The sequence below is a fragment of the Urocampus carinirostris genome, chromosome 2, assembly GCF_059441175.1.
Source record: "Urocampus carinirostris isolate Australia breed hairy pipefish chromosome 2, RoL_Ucar_1.0, whole genome shotgun sequence".
NCBI classification, from domain to species: Eukaryota; Metazoa; Chordata; class Actinopteri; order Syngnathiformes; family Syngnathidae; genus Urocampus; species Urocampus carinirostris.
Window position 1 is genome coordinate 23,398,776 of NC_142350.1, and position 16,819 is coordinate 23,415,594.

A 16,819-nucleotide genomic window follows, 5' to 3' on the forward strand; every position below is an offset into this window, starting at 1 on the left:
TTTGAGTGCATCACAAATATATTAGTGAATTTAAACAATACGGGTGTAAATATTTTTGAGACAAATCAGTCCCCATAGAAGGGGCTGGGTAAAAATGACGGTAATATGTAGCTTACATTTTCAGTTGCAGGAAGTTCTTCCCTTTACAAATTACCACTTAGAACTCCAACTTCATTTTATGCATGGCCCATTATAAATGTCCAGAATTGGTTCGTAATTATTGCACTAATACACAGTTTATAGTGCCCCGTTTAGGTTAGCATTCACCTGTCCAGTCGGGGGCGACCCGTAGGAGGAGATGACACTTCATAGGGAAAATGCCATACAAACTAATGCCAGCTGCCAATCACGAGGGAAGAATAAACGCAACAGAAAGGTAAAGCAACCAGAAAGCTGTGTCGACATTTAAAAGCAGGCTCAAAAATTTACAAAGCACTTCACCCAAAGTTCAAGGACCTTTTAATCCCTGAAACGACCCTAATGTTCTCAGCTTCACTTGTAAAAGAGTTGCTGTTTACTAAATGGTTTTACACTTTTTGGTTTCATTCGATTGCTCACAAGTTTCCAAGACAGAAGGAACCAGGTTACAGCCTGAGGAAATGTTAGACTGGACTTTCCAGTCATGAGCAATCGTAACATAAACAGACATTGAATCATAACCGACATGTTGACTTTTTAGCATTTATAACCAGTTCTGGGCATTACTAGGTTCTTTACAGGGTATATTCACCTTTTCCATGGCCAAATTCAAGCACTTTTTCAGGACTTTTAAAGCAAAAATTTTCAATTTCAACAGTACTATTAAAAGAAAAAAAAAACGTGTTTGATTCAATGCATTGGCTTGTTGTTTGAGATGATTGAGTGCTCCTCATTGGTACACAATCTTCTCACTTGTTTTTTATATCCACAAACATATCTGCATTTAATATATGCAATTTCTAATCTTGCCTGTGTATTGATCAAGCCATATAATTTTTAGATCTCGAGTTAAGTCCCAAATTTAATTGGAGATAAGAACAATACGTATGTAAATATTTGAGACAAATCTCTCCCTTTATAGACCCCATTTCAGCCTACGTAATCAATGGATCACCTCAGGGTGCGTGCACATTGTTGACTCAAAACAGCCGAAGTAGGAGTAAAGAGTTTTAATAGAGCCAGGAAAGATTTGTAAGGTGAGTTGCATTTTTCAAGTCACAATTCACAATTTACAAAAATAACATGCTCAGCTGTTGTGTGCACGAATCGCAATTTTAAGGAACAATTTTTTGGGGGTAAATCCCAGAGGAAACAGGCCTTTCCAAAAGCACCATACGAGACTGTGGCTGCAAGCCACCAAAATAATTGACTGGACCGAGGACACCATTAGGAAAGTCTGTGTTTGCGGTTATCGTGGCGTTGTGGTTTTAGACTTACTTGAATGCTGATAGCCAGGAACTCGAAAGAAATGCATTGGCAAAGCCATTTTTAAGAAAACTTGTTTTATTTTTCTTCATTCAATACGTGGTCCATCACGTCAGACCACCAAGAAACATGGTACCAATTTCAAGCATTTACAAGCACTTTTTAAACCTTAAAAACTCAACATTGAAATTCACGCATTTTCAAAGAATTCAATCACCGGTACGAACACCGTCTTTAGAACATAACTTTCAATATCCTGCTACAACTACATTTAATTAGCTTAAAAATTAAGATAAAGTAGTACATGAAACTTAAGATGGAATGAATTTGCATAAATATTCAAAAAGCTCTAAAGTAGAGGTGGGCAACCATTTGGAGTAAGGGGCCGCATTGGGGTAAAATAAATTAGCCAAGGGGGGCAATCCTGGAGACCGATTCAATTTTTCCTGTTTAATAATAAGAATTATATATAAATGTATATTTATGAATATATACGTAGATATCTACAATTTATTCTTCTTTTTGGATTTGTTTTTAATAAGACTAGTCCCATCAAAAGTTCACAATTCAAGCTAAATAATATACTAGGTCCCTGTTTTTAAGCACCTAATTTTATATTTAGTTTAGTATTCTTCTTCTTCTTCTTCTTCTATTACTGTGGTTTTTTTTTTTAGTTTTTTTGAAGTATTTCTGCTATCGGATTTTTTTTTTCTGTAGAATCTTTGTAGCATTACTGTAGTTTTATTTTGTAGAATTTTTGTTTCCATAGTATAATTTTGGTTTCCGTGGAATGTTCATAGTATATCTGCAGTATTTCTGTAGTTGTATTTTGGTAGTATTTCCGTCATAATGTTTTTGTAGTAGTACTTTTGTAGTAAAGCAGTCGAAATATTTATGTACCGTAAATTCCGGACTTAAAGCCGCTACTTTTTTCCCAAACTTTCAACCCTGCGGCTTATTAAGTGATGCGGCCAATTTATGTAATTTTTCTAACGGCCACCAGCGGCGCTCGAGTGCAAAAGGTATGATTTAGACTGCAACTTCATAGCTTGTGCACAAATTAAATCAGCGTAGACATATCCTCATCATGCAAATTGCAAAAAGTAAGGCACATGACGCAACTTTCAAACTAAACGCAATCGAGCAGTCCGATATAGAAGGAAACAAAGCTATCGCACGTTAATTTTACGTGTCGTCTACATGACAGAGTCTCTTTCCCATACTGAAGGAAGCCGACTTTGATGATGTCAGTTATAAGGAGGAAGATGAGGACGGTTTATCGTGCTTACTACAAGTACGGTATGTTTTTTTAACAAAGCTGTCTACTGTGTTGCGAGAGTGTTGCTAGTAGCGTTTTGCTACCCTTCACAGGCACGGTTTGGGATGAAAGTTATAATATTATTATTAAAGCTTTGAAAACTCTCTCGGTGTACCGTCTTTCTTTTTAAATATGTGTAACCATGTATAATATGTATTAGCAACTGTATATTTTTGTAATGTATTTATTTTAGAAACTTATTCTGATATGTTTCGTACGAGCAAATGAGAAAGAAGGGGCGAGGCAAACGCGGGCTGACGGGAAGTGGAGTAAAGGTGAGACGTGTTTGTGGACGCGGCCGACAATAGTGGATATATATTTTTCCTACCCTTAACTTTGGAAATATACACTTTTTTCCTTGGATTACTTTCAACAGGCACCCGGACTCTGCAGGTCTGCATTAAATCTTAAGTAACGGTATCAATTTCAGTTTGTGTTTTTGTATTTTTTTAGTATTACTATAGTATGTTTTTTTTTTCTAGAACGAAAAGCAAAATAATATATTGGATCCCTGTTTTTATTATGTTTTATTAAATTTTGGGAGTGATTTTGTCTTATTTTAGTTGTAGACACACAAATGGACTATTTTGACAAAGTTGGCACCAAAAAAACAATCTCTTATCATTAGTACTTTATTGTTTTAAAAAGATAGTTATTATATTTCGACCATTTTTGTTTGGCGGGCTAGAAGAACAAGCCTGATGGGCCGTGTGTGGCTCGCAGGGCGTAGTTTACCCACCCCTGCTTTAAAGCATAAGCTATAAACTTTGCAGGTTGAGAAGCTACATCGTCTGCAGAGCATTAGTATTAAAAAGGACTGCAAAGTGGGTCTCACAAACAGTCCAGCTGTGACATTGCCCCTAGTAAACATGCACAATCTTGTGGCAAAGCTCCTTACTGGAATTATCTGTGTATGATCCCGTGATTATTAGTAAGTGAGAGTAAGTTGCTCCAAACGGACATGCAATGCAGTATTATTAAGCACCCAAATTTAGTAACAAATTAAGCAGCTGGTTTGTGGAAAAACATATGGCGAGTGCTGCATTTAACACCCGATATCTGACCTCTGACATCACAGTGTGCATATTTTTAACAACATGGTTGATTTCAGGGTAACGCATGTGATGGTTGAATGCAGACTATGTCGTTTAAGATCATTTGCAAGCTTCACGTTACAGCGCGTTGCTATGGCAACACAACATCATCTGCATCCAGTTGACATGCTCTCATCAACGACAACATTTGTACACAGTGGAATAACTTTGACTAAACAACTTACCGCCCCGGTGTGTAATACTTAAAAGCACTGTTTTCTAATACAAACGAAAACCAGTGCCACGGCATGCAGAAAGACGACAGAAAAACATGACTAAGGTAGGGATTCAACTATGTGAAAGGGATACATTTCTTGACCTATAACTTTTTGGGGGGTGAAAATTAACATTGGTATGATGGTCCTTGTATTCTTGCTAAGTATTCAAATCGATGTTTTTTTTTTATTTAAACGAATGAGTTTTTGTACCATTACCTGGCACTGAATATTACATACTGTCCCTTTAACAATTTAACAACAAAGGAAAGTGGCCACCTAGCATAGTAGTTAAGATGGAATGTGTTGTGTTAAACAGCTTAGGTGTGTACTATGGAGAGTGACACAATAGTAAAATAGTACGTCATATCAACTGATGCAAAAGATGACACCCACACCTACAATGAGGAATGAAACTTCTATTATTCTGCTAACTTCTCATAAGGGATGCAGAATGCAGGTATCGCTTTTAGATATGGGATCCTAAAATGTAATTGACTATGAAATTGTTCAAAAAAGCAGCTATTGTTAAACAGTCTGAAAGTAGATGTTCAGTTAGAATTCATTGTAACATGTTACCTGATGATTAGTGGGAAAAAATAAAATATCAATCAATCAAATAATATGACATACATTTCACTTTTAATTTTAATTTACATTTTGTTCATTATTAAGCGTATCTTTGCTTTTTTTTTTACCCCCGTGTTAGGATCAACTATTTTCAAGCAGTCTTACAAGTCACAATGTCAATGTTTGATTCAGTGGAGTATGTGGAACAGTGTACAATTGTGTGATGTCAAACCTTGTCTAAAACGTGAAAAACTAAAACTTATATTTGTTAAAATATCTGTTTTTTGCTTTATCAGATATCGTTGCTCATCATTATTGCACCAAGCTATCAGCTCAGCAAGATGTACTTGTAAACAATTATGGTTTGAGAGTGGCTTCTGAGCTTAGGCAACAAAATAAATGATAAATAGATAATTTTTCACAATTTTTATTTTATGCTATATAATCTTTTTGTAATGTTTTACAAGAAAAGTTAGTCGTTTTTTAATATAAAATAATCTTAAATTTTCAACTTAGGCTGCATTGCCTGTTGGAAAAATCTAAAGCTTAAAAACAAATCAGAATGTTTTAAAAATATATTAAAACAGGGCGATACAAATAAACAGGACAAGACTTAACATGTAAAACTAAATATGTATATTGACGTGCAATATGAAGAACAAGTTTAGTTAATACATGCAATATAAAACACCAGTCTTGAGCATTGACTACATTAATATTGATATGAGTTGAGAAATCTCTCGTATAATATATGAAATTACTATTTAATAACTAATTTAGCCATGTACATTGCTGTGCATGATTATGGCAGGGATTCCAGTAAGTTTTTTTTTAAGTATTTTGATTCCTAGCAATATTTTCTTTACCCCGTGGAAAAAAATATTTAATAATTAATAGAAAATCTATGTACGGTAATTGCTGACAGGCATCAACATCGACTACTTAAATGTCCAATAAATCATATCGAATGAAGACAAACTCCACAGGTGTCAACTTGCAAAACGATAGTGATCTGTCATTTAGTTCCCACAGCGAGCTGCCAAATGTGCAACCCCACAAAAAAAAGAGACTGAAATGTTAAAATCAAAGTGTGCAAAGAGAAACAAGTTACAACTTCACCAATTTCTCATTTTTACGCATTTTTGCAGTCAGGCACCCGCTGGCCAGCAATGTCACGACGAAGTCTAATAATTATGCAGTCTATCGACACCGCTGGTTTTCCTCTTTTGTTAACAGACGAGGCTGCGACGCGTCTTTATTCAAAAGAAGGAATGATAATTAGTAAGTACTTATTTACCTGCGTTAGTAAGAAGAAACGCTCCGACTTGTGTGGTGGGAAAAATCGCGTCGCATCCTGGTTGTAAAGAGGTGAAATACCTGTCGGGGAAGTCCTTCCTACTCGCTTCATTGCCCGGAAAAATGTGGAAAGAAGGCGGGGTTTGTGTGGTGTTGTGATGAGTGGCGTTTGTGTGCGCCAATCAAAAGTGGGTATCAACAGACGTGGGCGGTGAATAAGGAAGGCTTCACACGTTTTAAAATGGTACCATTTGAATGACGTGGACACTAATACAATTTTATCCGGCGGCGTTGAGAAGGTGAGAGTTAAGTGTCAAAACAGTGCGGTTGTGCTGTTGAAAGGGACAAAACAAACAACTACATTGTTTACGTGGTGTCAAAGTTATATGTTTTACCTAATTTAGATACAAAACATGTTGGGTTTTACCTAAGTCCAAGCAACAAAACACTGACTCTAAAAGCTAATTATGACAACTTTAAGTGGACTCAAAGATTTTACTTGGTAGGAGCTCTTACTAGTCCAAACATTGTATTTGTGTTTGTAAACTACAATTTTAACATTTATCCAGCTGTTTTACCAATTTCCGTAAGCGGCCATTTTGAAATTGCAGTCAAATTATTATAACGTCACAGTTGCCCAAGCCCCAGATAAATGCTGTATTTCTGAACAATGGAAAGTCGGAATTATCCCATTCAGATTTTACCAGATATGACCTCAAAATGTTTCAAGAAAAGTGGGAAGTAGCGTTTTCCAACCTCGAACAGGAAAATATCTTGAGTTTCATTCAAATTCGCAAAGTCGGGGTACACATACCTGTCAACCTGTACGTTTTTGCCGTACAAAGTACGTTTATTATGCATTTTAAGACGTGTACGAGGTACAAGAAAATCTGTACAGAAAAACGCAAATTTGTCCATTATAGGTACCATTCGTATACACCGACTATCACGAAATGGCAAATCGATCAAGTCAAACAAGTTCGCTGCGGAAGCCTCTATCTCTGTATCGTTTTTTTTTCGTTGCAAACGAAGCGAGCGGTTTGATGCTACTGTGCGCATGCGTCTGCCGCCTGGGGATTTCCCATCATGCGTCATTCCCCCCAAAAAATATATATATATGGTGTAAGATTATTTTGTATTTTGTACGAGAAAATACGACAGATTGTACGGGCATGGAGCCGTGGAGGTTGACAGGTATGGGGTACATATCTTTTCTCCTGGTCAAATGTTTGAAAACCTGATTCCCCACTTTTCTGAAATGCTTTAAAAAACATCATGGCTGTGCTGCATCAAGCACATGAACCGTGATAGGTTCAGATTCCTCACATTAGAATTAATTTGTTATAACCAGTCTTGTAAAAAAAAAGTGCATGATAGCTGGTATCAGTACTCTCCCATTCGTTCCATTGATACATAAATAACCCATCTATATAAATACAGTTACTTGTAAATTCCTTAAAATTCTATCAAATTTTGGGCAATTCTGTTTAATGTCTCTTATTTATCCAACAATGTTTTAATTAAAGGGGAACCTTTAATTCTTGATCAAGCAGCAGCTGATATCATAAACAATAACCAATCTGAATACCAATACTTCAAAATAAGACCTTGTATCCATCAATGCCAAGGTCCGGCTCATCTTTGAAGACCGAGATGACGCTTTACACCGAAAAACAACAGCGACCCGATGAGAAATGTGCTGTTTGTGTCAGATCAGGAGGCTTCTCCTGCTACTGGCTATCATGGAAACCAAGACTATCTATTTTATGTAGGGGAACAAACCCCTACCCCCAAAAAATGGCCTGGAAAGGGATGGGCTCCACCTGGTTGCACTTGCCCAAAACACACCACTGGAGTTGGTACCCCTATGACCCTGGCGGTTAAAGGATCTGTGAACAGTGACGCAAAAGTAAAATATTGTGAGTAAAAACTTTTGTTCATTTTATTTTATATTTCATTCATTAATTTTTAACATTTTTTACCAACATATTGGTTCTTGTAATCCCTACTTGGCTCTTCAATATCTGAGCCTTAATGCATCACGGGTTAAAAAAAATATTCATTTGAAAAAGTAACAAATACTAAACCAAAATTCAAGCCTACTGGATGCACGACCGGACAGCTCATTTTATTTACTGTTTGGGCAACTGAAACATGCCTATGTGGCCCGCCTTAAATGAACTGCACTGTGTGGCCGCAATCCAATAACTCCGGTCAACTATTGTTGAGAACGGAAGCCCAGAGGTCAAATTTGTGCCTGCTTGTCTGCTCTTTTTTCCCCCTTTTCTCCACAATAAAATGAACTGCACCCGTGCAGCCGAAAAAATGCATGATAAATAATGTGTTATTAAAATTAAATAATAAATATTGCATGATCCCTGGTTGCCTACTGCTGCTAGCAGGCCCGACATAGGTTATTTCTGTCAGTTCTGGTGCTTCTTTTTTTGCCATTCGGTCCACCAAAATGATAACTTTACTCGTGCGGCTGTGATCCATTTTCCTCGATCACATATTGCTGAAAGTTTCGCCTATTGTGGAAGGTTTTGGTCTCCATTAACCGCAATAAACAAAGGATTACATTACCTCCTGCCTGTGACTTAATTTCGTAAAATATAATTGTTTTCCAAGAATTATTTGTTTGACTGTGTAATCCGTTCATTTCAAAAAGCGTAATTGTTTATTATTCTGTCTTTAAAAAATGTTCCTTGGCTTCGTGGCATGAAAAATTCAATTATGTAACAGCATATTTAAACTACTTTATTGTATGGTATTTTTAAAAACCTGCTGACAACATCAAAATGTATGTTTGCAGTATACAGAATAAGCGACCGGGGATGTGGGTTGCTCACCAGTACGCCTCTATTTTCCATGAAATGCCCTCCGTTGCCTTGCTGCCTCAGGTTTTGTTTACCCAACAAAACAAATTTCCCTCTTTGTAGGAGTACAAGGCTGCTCCTTCCTGCTTGTGCTTATTTCCATGGAAACAAATGAGTTAGAGAATTAACATTGAAAGGGAGGGGAACATTTGGGAGAGTCAAGAGTTTGCAGAAACTTGTAGACATTAGTGCATTCAACGCTAGTAATGGTTTGCATCAGATTGTGATGCTATTGTATCCCTGATGTCACAGGTAAACGTACATGAATAAAGAATTTGCAATCCTTAAGGAAAGGACAGAAATTAGTCGGGAAACGTTTCTTAAGCGTGGCCTATTTCCTTGTTTGCAGCAACGGTCATGATTTTTTGCAAAACTAAATAACAGTTTGAAGCGCACTTGTGGTACATCCAGATACATCAAAACTTTCCGCCTTGATCGCGCAATGACTTTCTAGCATTTCAATGTAGTGCAATTTGAAAAGCGAAAGAAGAGACTGAGGGAGGTCATTAATAAACTAACGCGATGAAAGCGATCCATTATATCTTGTTTCTGTCTCGCATACACACCAATTTGCATGGTTTGTCACAAAAACAGGAGGTAAAACAACACGTATTTTAGATAGCCATGCTAATTACCACAGTGAAGCAATAGTTGCTCAAACCTTACAGTTTTTATGTCAGTTAAGCGTTTAATTATTTAGACAAAACAAATATTATATATTGAACACTTTAAAGGGGGATGGGCAAACTACGGCCTGCTAGCCACATACGTCAGCCATCAGCCTTTTTATTTGGCCTGCCAAACAAAAATGGTAAAAATACAATAATAATATCTTGTCGAACTAATAGCATAGGTGCATAACTTACTTTCTTTATGCCAAATTTAGATATTTGCCTAAATAATCTTCCTATAGAAAGCTGTTTTATCTGTACAAGTGCCCAAGTTGGGCAGCACGGCGGTGCAGTGGTTAGCGCTTGTGCGGCACAGTTCATGTCATGGGAACCTGTCGTGGGTTCAAATCCAGCTCCAGACTTCCTGTGCGGAGTTTGTATGTTCTCCCAGTGCTTGCGTGGGTTTCCTCCGGGCACTCCGGTTTCCTCTCACATTCCAAAAACATGCATTTCAGGTGAATTGGCCGGTCCAAATTGTCCCTAGGTGTGAATGAGCGAATGAGTTGTCTGTCCCTGTGTGCCCTGCGAATGGCTGGCAACCAGTTCAGGGTGTCCCCTGCCCACTGCCCGGAGATGGCTGGGATGGGTTCCAGCCCCCCCTCGACCCTAATGAGGATAAGCGGTACCATGATGAGATGAGATGAGAAGTGCCCAAGTTGGTTAACCAATCATATTGCAGATAACAAAGAAAATGTTTTTTTTTCTTAAAAAGTCATTTTTACTCAAAATTAAAAAAAATATATTTTGGCAATATAATTAATACTATAAATTAATATTTGTTGTTTTGTAGCACTCTTGTTCCTTGTCTCCCTTGATGTCAATCCCTAAATATTAAAAGCATAAAAATCAATTTATAATGCATATTTCTGATCTTGCCATTTTTTAATGTCAGGAATTTTATTTATCAATATAATTCATTGAATATTCTACAAAAACAAATAATCTAACTTAGTCTAAATGCATTGTGAGTTTTTCAACACATGTGAAATCAAATTTAGTGCCTAAAAAGGACATCATATCAATCGAGTGTTTTGAAACCTATTTGATGTTATTATATTTATAGAAATAGATGTAAACTGAAATATTACATGTATGTTTACAGGTGTAAAATTAAAATTGTGTTTTTTCCTCAAGTTTTGCAGATGTGTCAGATGATTTGATACGGAGAAATACATTTTTTTTTTTTCTTACTATTCAGGCCTCTTTGCCAAATATTTTACCCAATGCAGCCTGTGGTTGAAATTGTTTTCCCACCCTTACTTTAAAGGCTCGTTTTGGAAACATTAAAATAGAATGTTTTAGCATGACATCGCTTACTTTGCAACCATGCAATTTTTTCAAAAAATATATAGTTTAGTTATTGAATAGCCCAAGTGATGACAACTTAAATTGATGTTTAAATTCTGATCTGTTAACATCTTAATGAGAATTTGACTTGCGTGCCCCCAGATTTATTTGTGACCAGCTTTTAACTTTCATTGTGGCCATTGTACCTGCAGAGGGCGGTATTTGACAGAATCGTTTCATTTTGGATAACCAGCAGATGTAAATCAGTGGCAAATTCTTCTCCAAATGAAGACTAAAATCCAATCGAGGTTCTAATCTTTTTTCTTATCCTGAGTGATAACAACATGAAAACAGAGATCATGAATTGTGCATGTAACTTGCCCCTGTCCATATGCTAAAGCTCATGAGTATAACAATGCCTTTTTAAGATCTTATGCCAAATTTTGAGTTGTTGTGTGATTCAGTCTGATAATGTGCCGTTTCTTTCAAATTGAATTCATCAAAGGCACTCGTTTTCTCTATATACTATATTTTTTTCTTCTTCATCTTGCATCCTTGCAAGCGTTTCAACAGGATAACTGCCTGTTACAACTATTTCCAGATGTAGAAGCTGGCCTTCTGGTTGTCTTTTTTTTTTTTGCATTCTCAGAGGAGACCAAAGCTCTTGCAGTCCTGCTGTCCTGATTGTTCCTTTCCTAAACGATTTTTGGCCTCAGGAAGTCAAGCGAGATCTGGAATGGAGCGCAACAAAATGCAGAGAAGAAAAACAATTCCCACGTCATTTTGGTTTGTTTTGTTGAAACATTTTTTTTTCTTTTGTTATTCAGCATTGTGAGTTTTTTTTCCTGTTACTTTTTTTGTAGAATGACATTCATCTTGTAATGAAATGCAGCTGGAGAGCAATGAGAATGTTGAAGCTTGGTGCTTTCCTGTCCAGGTGTCCCTCTTATACTTCCTCTATTCTTTCACGTTTGATTAAATGACACAACACAAGTAAATACACACGGTAAATAGATAGCCAACAAACAAGGTACCATAGGAATTATTATAAATATTATCAAGGTTCAGCCGCCTGCTCTTTGGCTCTTTGTTTCTTATAGGGACAGTGTGTATTACCAAGTGCCTCTAAGTGTTTAAACATTTTTTAATAATAAAACAATCTTTAATTTCCAAACTAAGTAAAAATATATCCAGCATTTAACCGTGCATTTTTAATAATACCCGTAAATTGAGAAATTTGACATAATGGTAGAGTAAATTCAGGTGCGTGTTCTTGGTTTTCTGTTATTTTAGGGTGAAAATGGTGAAAGTAAGAAAAAGTCCATTTTAAATACAGTCTAGATGTTGACCCAAACCCCCCAAAAGATGTTTATTTGAGCACATCTAAGAGAGTCACGTACTTGCACGCGCAAAACAAGAAGCTTGACAGAGGCATTAATGATAATTTCAGTCAGAAGATGGCGTCCTCAAGTAGAATATTTTTAAAGTTCCGGACACCAACTTTAAGTAACTTAATGAAAAAATTATCCAAAAATGATTTGCACACTGTAAAAAGAACACCACCACGGATAAGGATACAAGGATCATCTAATTTTCAAAGAGTACAAGTACTTTTTAAAATTTCGCCACCACACAAAAGATTATTGCGCTAGTTGGTGATAATTGTTCAGAAGAGGAACGAATGCAGAGAAGGTTGAAGCACTACTCTGGACGACCTAAATAAACTTGAATTAGTTAAAGAAAGACTCCCATTATCAATGTAATCTTACAAAAATATTAACAAATACATTTACACCACTCCTTGGAACATAAATTATCATTTAAATTGTAAAATGTTAATCAGAAATTCTGGTAGGACATTTCTGGCTCATGTGTCCCAAAGTATTTTGTAGTGTACTGTGTCGCCCATGTGCACATTTTTCAGTGCAGTGGCAGATAGGAAAGAATCTCTTTCACCTTCCCCCTCTAAGTGCATAAACATGCTCCCTCACCCCCGCACTCACAGTACGTGCATGCACGAGTCCAAACCGAAGCTTCTAATGATTCCAACAGCTGTTGCTCTTGTAAACACACAATTTCACCTCCTCGTTGCCCACAAAATGACAAAAGATGAAATTAAAAAAAAAATGAAAAAAAAGGGGGGGTTAGTGCAATACAGTATACTGTATGGCAGGATAACGGCGTCGTTTGGATTGGAGGCTTCTGTTTATTTTCTTTTGAGTCGTTCAGTCAAAAAGTAAGATTTGCTTTCACTTCAGTCCCATATGGATGTACTCTCCGTTGCAGGTCAGGGCCTCAGACGAAAAAAACATGAATGCAATCTGATTTACAACAGGATGCACATGTTTCTTTTCGGACACCTTTGCTTTGACTTTGTTACTTAGAAGAGGCTCATTAGTCCGTGTAAACAATGTTCAAGTAAGACATGTGACAGGCTGTAATCCAGACATGGGACCAAGTCACACATGTGCAAGTCTCAAGTAAGTCCCAAGTATTTTTTTCTTGGGCAAGTCAAGTCAAGTCAAGTCACAGGCTGTGTCAAGTCAAGTCAAGTCAAGTCCTGTAATAGGTCAAGTCAAGTCCAAGTCAAGTCACCTTTGGCGTACTGTTGTAATTTTAGCTTCAGAATCTGATCTTAATAAAGTGAAAGGCAATATATAAGAAATCAAGTAATCATCCTTGGCTAATGTGCCTAACCTGTAATAAAATATTTGTATCCTAAATACTCATGTTCAGTAAAATACATCATAGACTCAAACAAACAGTGATATCGTCAGTATTTGGTATTTATTGACAGAAAAAGTGATCTGTAGATCGAAACCCAAACTTTTACTTTTTTTTTACTTTTACAAAGTAACAATAACAGCTAAAACAAATACTAACTTACAGAGGATTAAACTGTCACATTTCTCTTGCTCTTTTCTTTGCAGATTTCTCCCTCACACGCTTTCTGTCACTCACTCAAACAGTATATCCATAAGTCAATCCCTTTTTATGAGGAAACAAATAACAGCTAAAACAAATAGCTTATTATTATTAAACTTTGTTACATTTCTCCTCTCTCTCTCACTCACACACTCACACACACTCACACACTCTCACTCACTCACTCACTCACTCACTCACTCACTCACTCACTCACTCACTCACTCACTCACTCACAATGACACAAATTAACTCACTCACTCAGTCACTGTATATCCATCAGTCATTCCCTTTTTACAAGGTATTGCATTTGCAAAATAGAAGATTAGACAGGGTATTATCTGCAAGCCGAGCTCGATGGGGTCTCATAATGATTCCACCATGGCTGAAGACTCTTTCCACTGGGGAACTTGAGGCTGGCACTGACAAAGCTTTCATTGCAACAGGAAAAAGGGCAGGGAGGACAGCCCTGTTTGCGTCCCAGAAGGACAGACAAGGCTGCCCACAACAAAGAGAAAAATAGTTATTTAGTTGTGTCTCTGGGTTGGTGGTTGGGTCCTGCTTGCGGCGTTTTTTGTAGCCTGAGAATAGGCCAGTGCTGTCTTCTTGCTGGCTTTCGCTTTCCTCCTCTAGGAATTCAGGACTCTGGGATGTTGTGTGAGGTTGCACCTCACGTAGAATCAGATCTAATTAAAACAAAGAAAAAAAAGGGCAAGCGTAAGATCTCATGAGCATTATTCAAAATTGAACATCCACAGTTTGATACGCTTGCAAAATCATCTCTAAAATGGATTATAATACTCATATAACTGTTTTGAATTACATTTCCATAATTTGATAATGGTGACACGCCTAAGTGTACATCACGTTAAAAAAAAAAAATCCACTGACCTTTTACCATGTCAACAATGTTATTCTTGACATCATCGGTGACAAGCACATCATGCTGAAGCCACATCATGGAGAAAGCCGGGTCCAGGACAGCTGACCTGATGTAGACTGGGTCTGCAAATGGCAGCTCTTCCCCTGATGCAGCTGACAACATCTTCACATTAACGAAGATTCCCCGGAACCGTTTCTTCAAAGAGAATTGCAGGCTATGGATCATGCTTCCCAGGAAGCGCACTTGCGGCTTGAGTCTTTCCAAGTGGTGGTTAAGAGACAATACACAGGGGAGGACAGAGCTAATCGTCACAATCTTCTCTCCCTGAGTAAGATCAGTGGCCTCTGCAAATGGCTGTAGCACATCACAAAGTTCCTTCATCAAGTTCCACTCCCTAATTGAGAAGACCAGCTCACTGTGTCCCGTGTTCTGAACAACACTGCACAAGTCCTGGTGACTGAATGAGAGCACTGCCTTGACTTGTCGGAAAGTTGAATTCCACCGTGTGTTTACAGCAGCGGGTATCCCTCGCTGATCAAACTTCTCCTCAAACGCATCTTTAAAGGTGCTGGATGTATGCAAGAGAGAGCTAAGCTTGGAGCATTTTGCAAAGGAACTGTTCATGATCCGTGCATCCTTGAGACCATCACCAACAGCTAACTGCAGAGTATGCGCAAAGCATTGCTGACGTTTAGGGCTTCCTCTGTTGATTGTGCGGTCCACAGTCTCCCAGTCACCTCTGGAGAGGTCTTCCCACAATTCTTCATCATCCAGATTGTCATCATCGGTTACTTCGTCATCTTGATCCTTCGGAAAACAGACTGAAAATGCTCGCTTCATATTCGCAGCATTATCACAGATTATGAAGTCGAGTTTTTTCCGAATGCCATAATCCTCACACAGGGAATCAAAGGCTTCAGCAATGCGCTCTCCTGTGTGAGATCCCTTGAATCTGCTGCATGCCAGCAGGTATGACTTCAGCATGACTCCTTCTGAGGTTGTTAAGACATGGCCAGTGACTCCCAAAAAGCCGCGCATCCTCCTATCTGACCAAATGTCTATGGTAACCGACACATGGTCTACACCAGCAAGAATCACTTTGATCTTTTCTTGCATGTCTGCAACAAGTGATTCTATTGTTGAAGTTATTGTTCTGCGGCAGATAGGCTGGTATTTGGAGTCGACCACAGACATGAAGTGCCTGAAATGTTTATTTTCCGTCATTGAAAGGGGCATGCTACATCCAATCACAAGATCTGTAACAATAGCATTGGTTATGGACTTCTGTTTGGGATGATTTGCTGAATATGCTTCCAGAGGACGAGACTGGATGAACTGTGATATTGCAGGCTGTGTAGTATCAGTGCAGGCGTTTCTTGTCCTTTCATACTCTGCATATCTGTGAAGCAGATGCAAAAACAAGAATGAGATGTCCTGTATGGTTGGGCAGACATGAAATCATGACATATGGTTAAAAAAACAGTTGTTTGAAACTTTCTGTATTTTTTTTTATCTATCTTCTGGATGATATTACTTAATATCAAATCAACTGTAACTGAAGCTTTTACCACATTTTTTTACTTTTTTATGCTCATAAAGCTGGTATATCTTAACCATGTGATAGTTAATAAATAAAACAATTTATTTAACATTTCCAACCATGAAATCAAAATTTTTAAAGAAAATAATGAGCTAATATTTATTTTTATACTAAAAAGTTACTAAAAAAAAACTACAAAAAAAACTTCCATAATTGTCGACTTAGTGGTCTTAATTATAAGATTGGATTAACATTATTGTCACTATTTGATTTGGAGACTACTGGCATAACTTTTGATCTAGCCTGCACGATTGAGGCGGTTTTAGCGTGATGACGTTGTAGTCTGATTGGTTGTAGCATAGTCCAGTAGTACACAGAGGCATTTGATCAACGCAGCCTCTCGGATGGTTGGCCAGACTAAACTCGTGTGATGAGTTTATCACACGTTTATCACAGTTTATTAATAGTCGCGATAGCCAGGCTTTATTGTTGCACTTTTATTGCACTTTATTGTTGTCAATGTCTACGCATAGGACAGTGTGGAACGTAATTTCGATTCCGTTTTATGTCAAGTACATTTGAAGGAACTGGCAAATAAAACTGACTTTGACTTGACTATGTACGATCAGCATGCCTGTGAAAAAGAGCGGATCCCCCTGCAGCTGCCGCCAACCCCACACTCTCCCCAATCGTGGAAGGTGCCCTTTTGCCAACACTTCCAAATTATATGCAGATTGAGA

The 16,819-nt window shown here is 37.6% G+C and overlaps 2 protein-coding genes and 1 long non-coding RNA gene across 4 annotated transcripts in view; 1 reads left to right on the top strand and 2 right to left on the bottom strand.

Annotated features, from left to right (window-relative positions):
* LOC148371405 (oxysterol-binding protein-related protein 3-like) overlaps positions 1–6,005 on the bottom strand; it is a 40,506-nt gene extending 34,501 nt beyond the window's left edge. Inside the window, exon 1 of the mRNA XM_088329468.1 lies at positions 5,899–6,005. The gene's annotated coding sequence lies outside the window, so the exon portion shown is untranslated. The remainder of the gene's footprint in view (positions 1–5,898) is intronic.
* A 142-nt stretch (positions 6,006–6,147) lies between these two features.
* LOC148371407 (uncharacterized) lies at positions 6,148–12,862 on the top strand. 2 transcript variants are annotated; one of them, XR_015849807.1, is made up of 4 exons: positions 6,148–6,196; positions 7,526–7,816; positions 11,381–11,517; positions 11,595–12,862. It is a non-coding gene; the product is annotated as an uncharacterized LOC148371407 (long non-coding RNA). The 2 variants fall into 2 exon arrangements; XR_015849806.1 differs by having other exon boundaries at positions 11,448–11,517.
* An 821-nt stretch (positions 12,863–13,683) lies between these two features.
* LOC148371408 (zinc finger BED domain-containing protein 4-like) lies at positions 13,684–15,603 on the bottom strand. The gene is made up of 2 exons (XM_088327852.1): positions 14,548–15,603; positions 13,684–14,342 (listed from the first exon to the last, which is right to left on the bottom strand). The coding sequence occupies exons 1-2, from the start codon at positions 15,575–15,577 to the stop codon at positions 13,951–13,953; spliced, it is 1,422 nt and encodes a 473-aa protein (XP_088183978.1). The 5' UTR covers positions 15,578–15,603; the 3' UTR covers positions 13,684–13,950.
* Between the last annotated feature and the right edge of the window lie 1,216 nt (positions 15,604–16,819).

Excerpts from the sequence above, each read along its gene's own strand:
- LOC148371408 (XM_088327852.1), bottom strand. The coding sequence starts at position 15,577 with ATGCGCGGCTTTTTGGGAGTCACTGGCCATGTCTTAACAACCTCAGAA. Across the intron at positions 14,343-14,547 it reads CATTGTTGACATGGTAAAAG|ATCTGATTCTACGTGAGGTG; the intron begins GTCAGTGGATTT and ends TGTTTTAATTAG.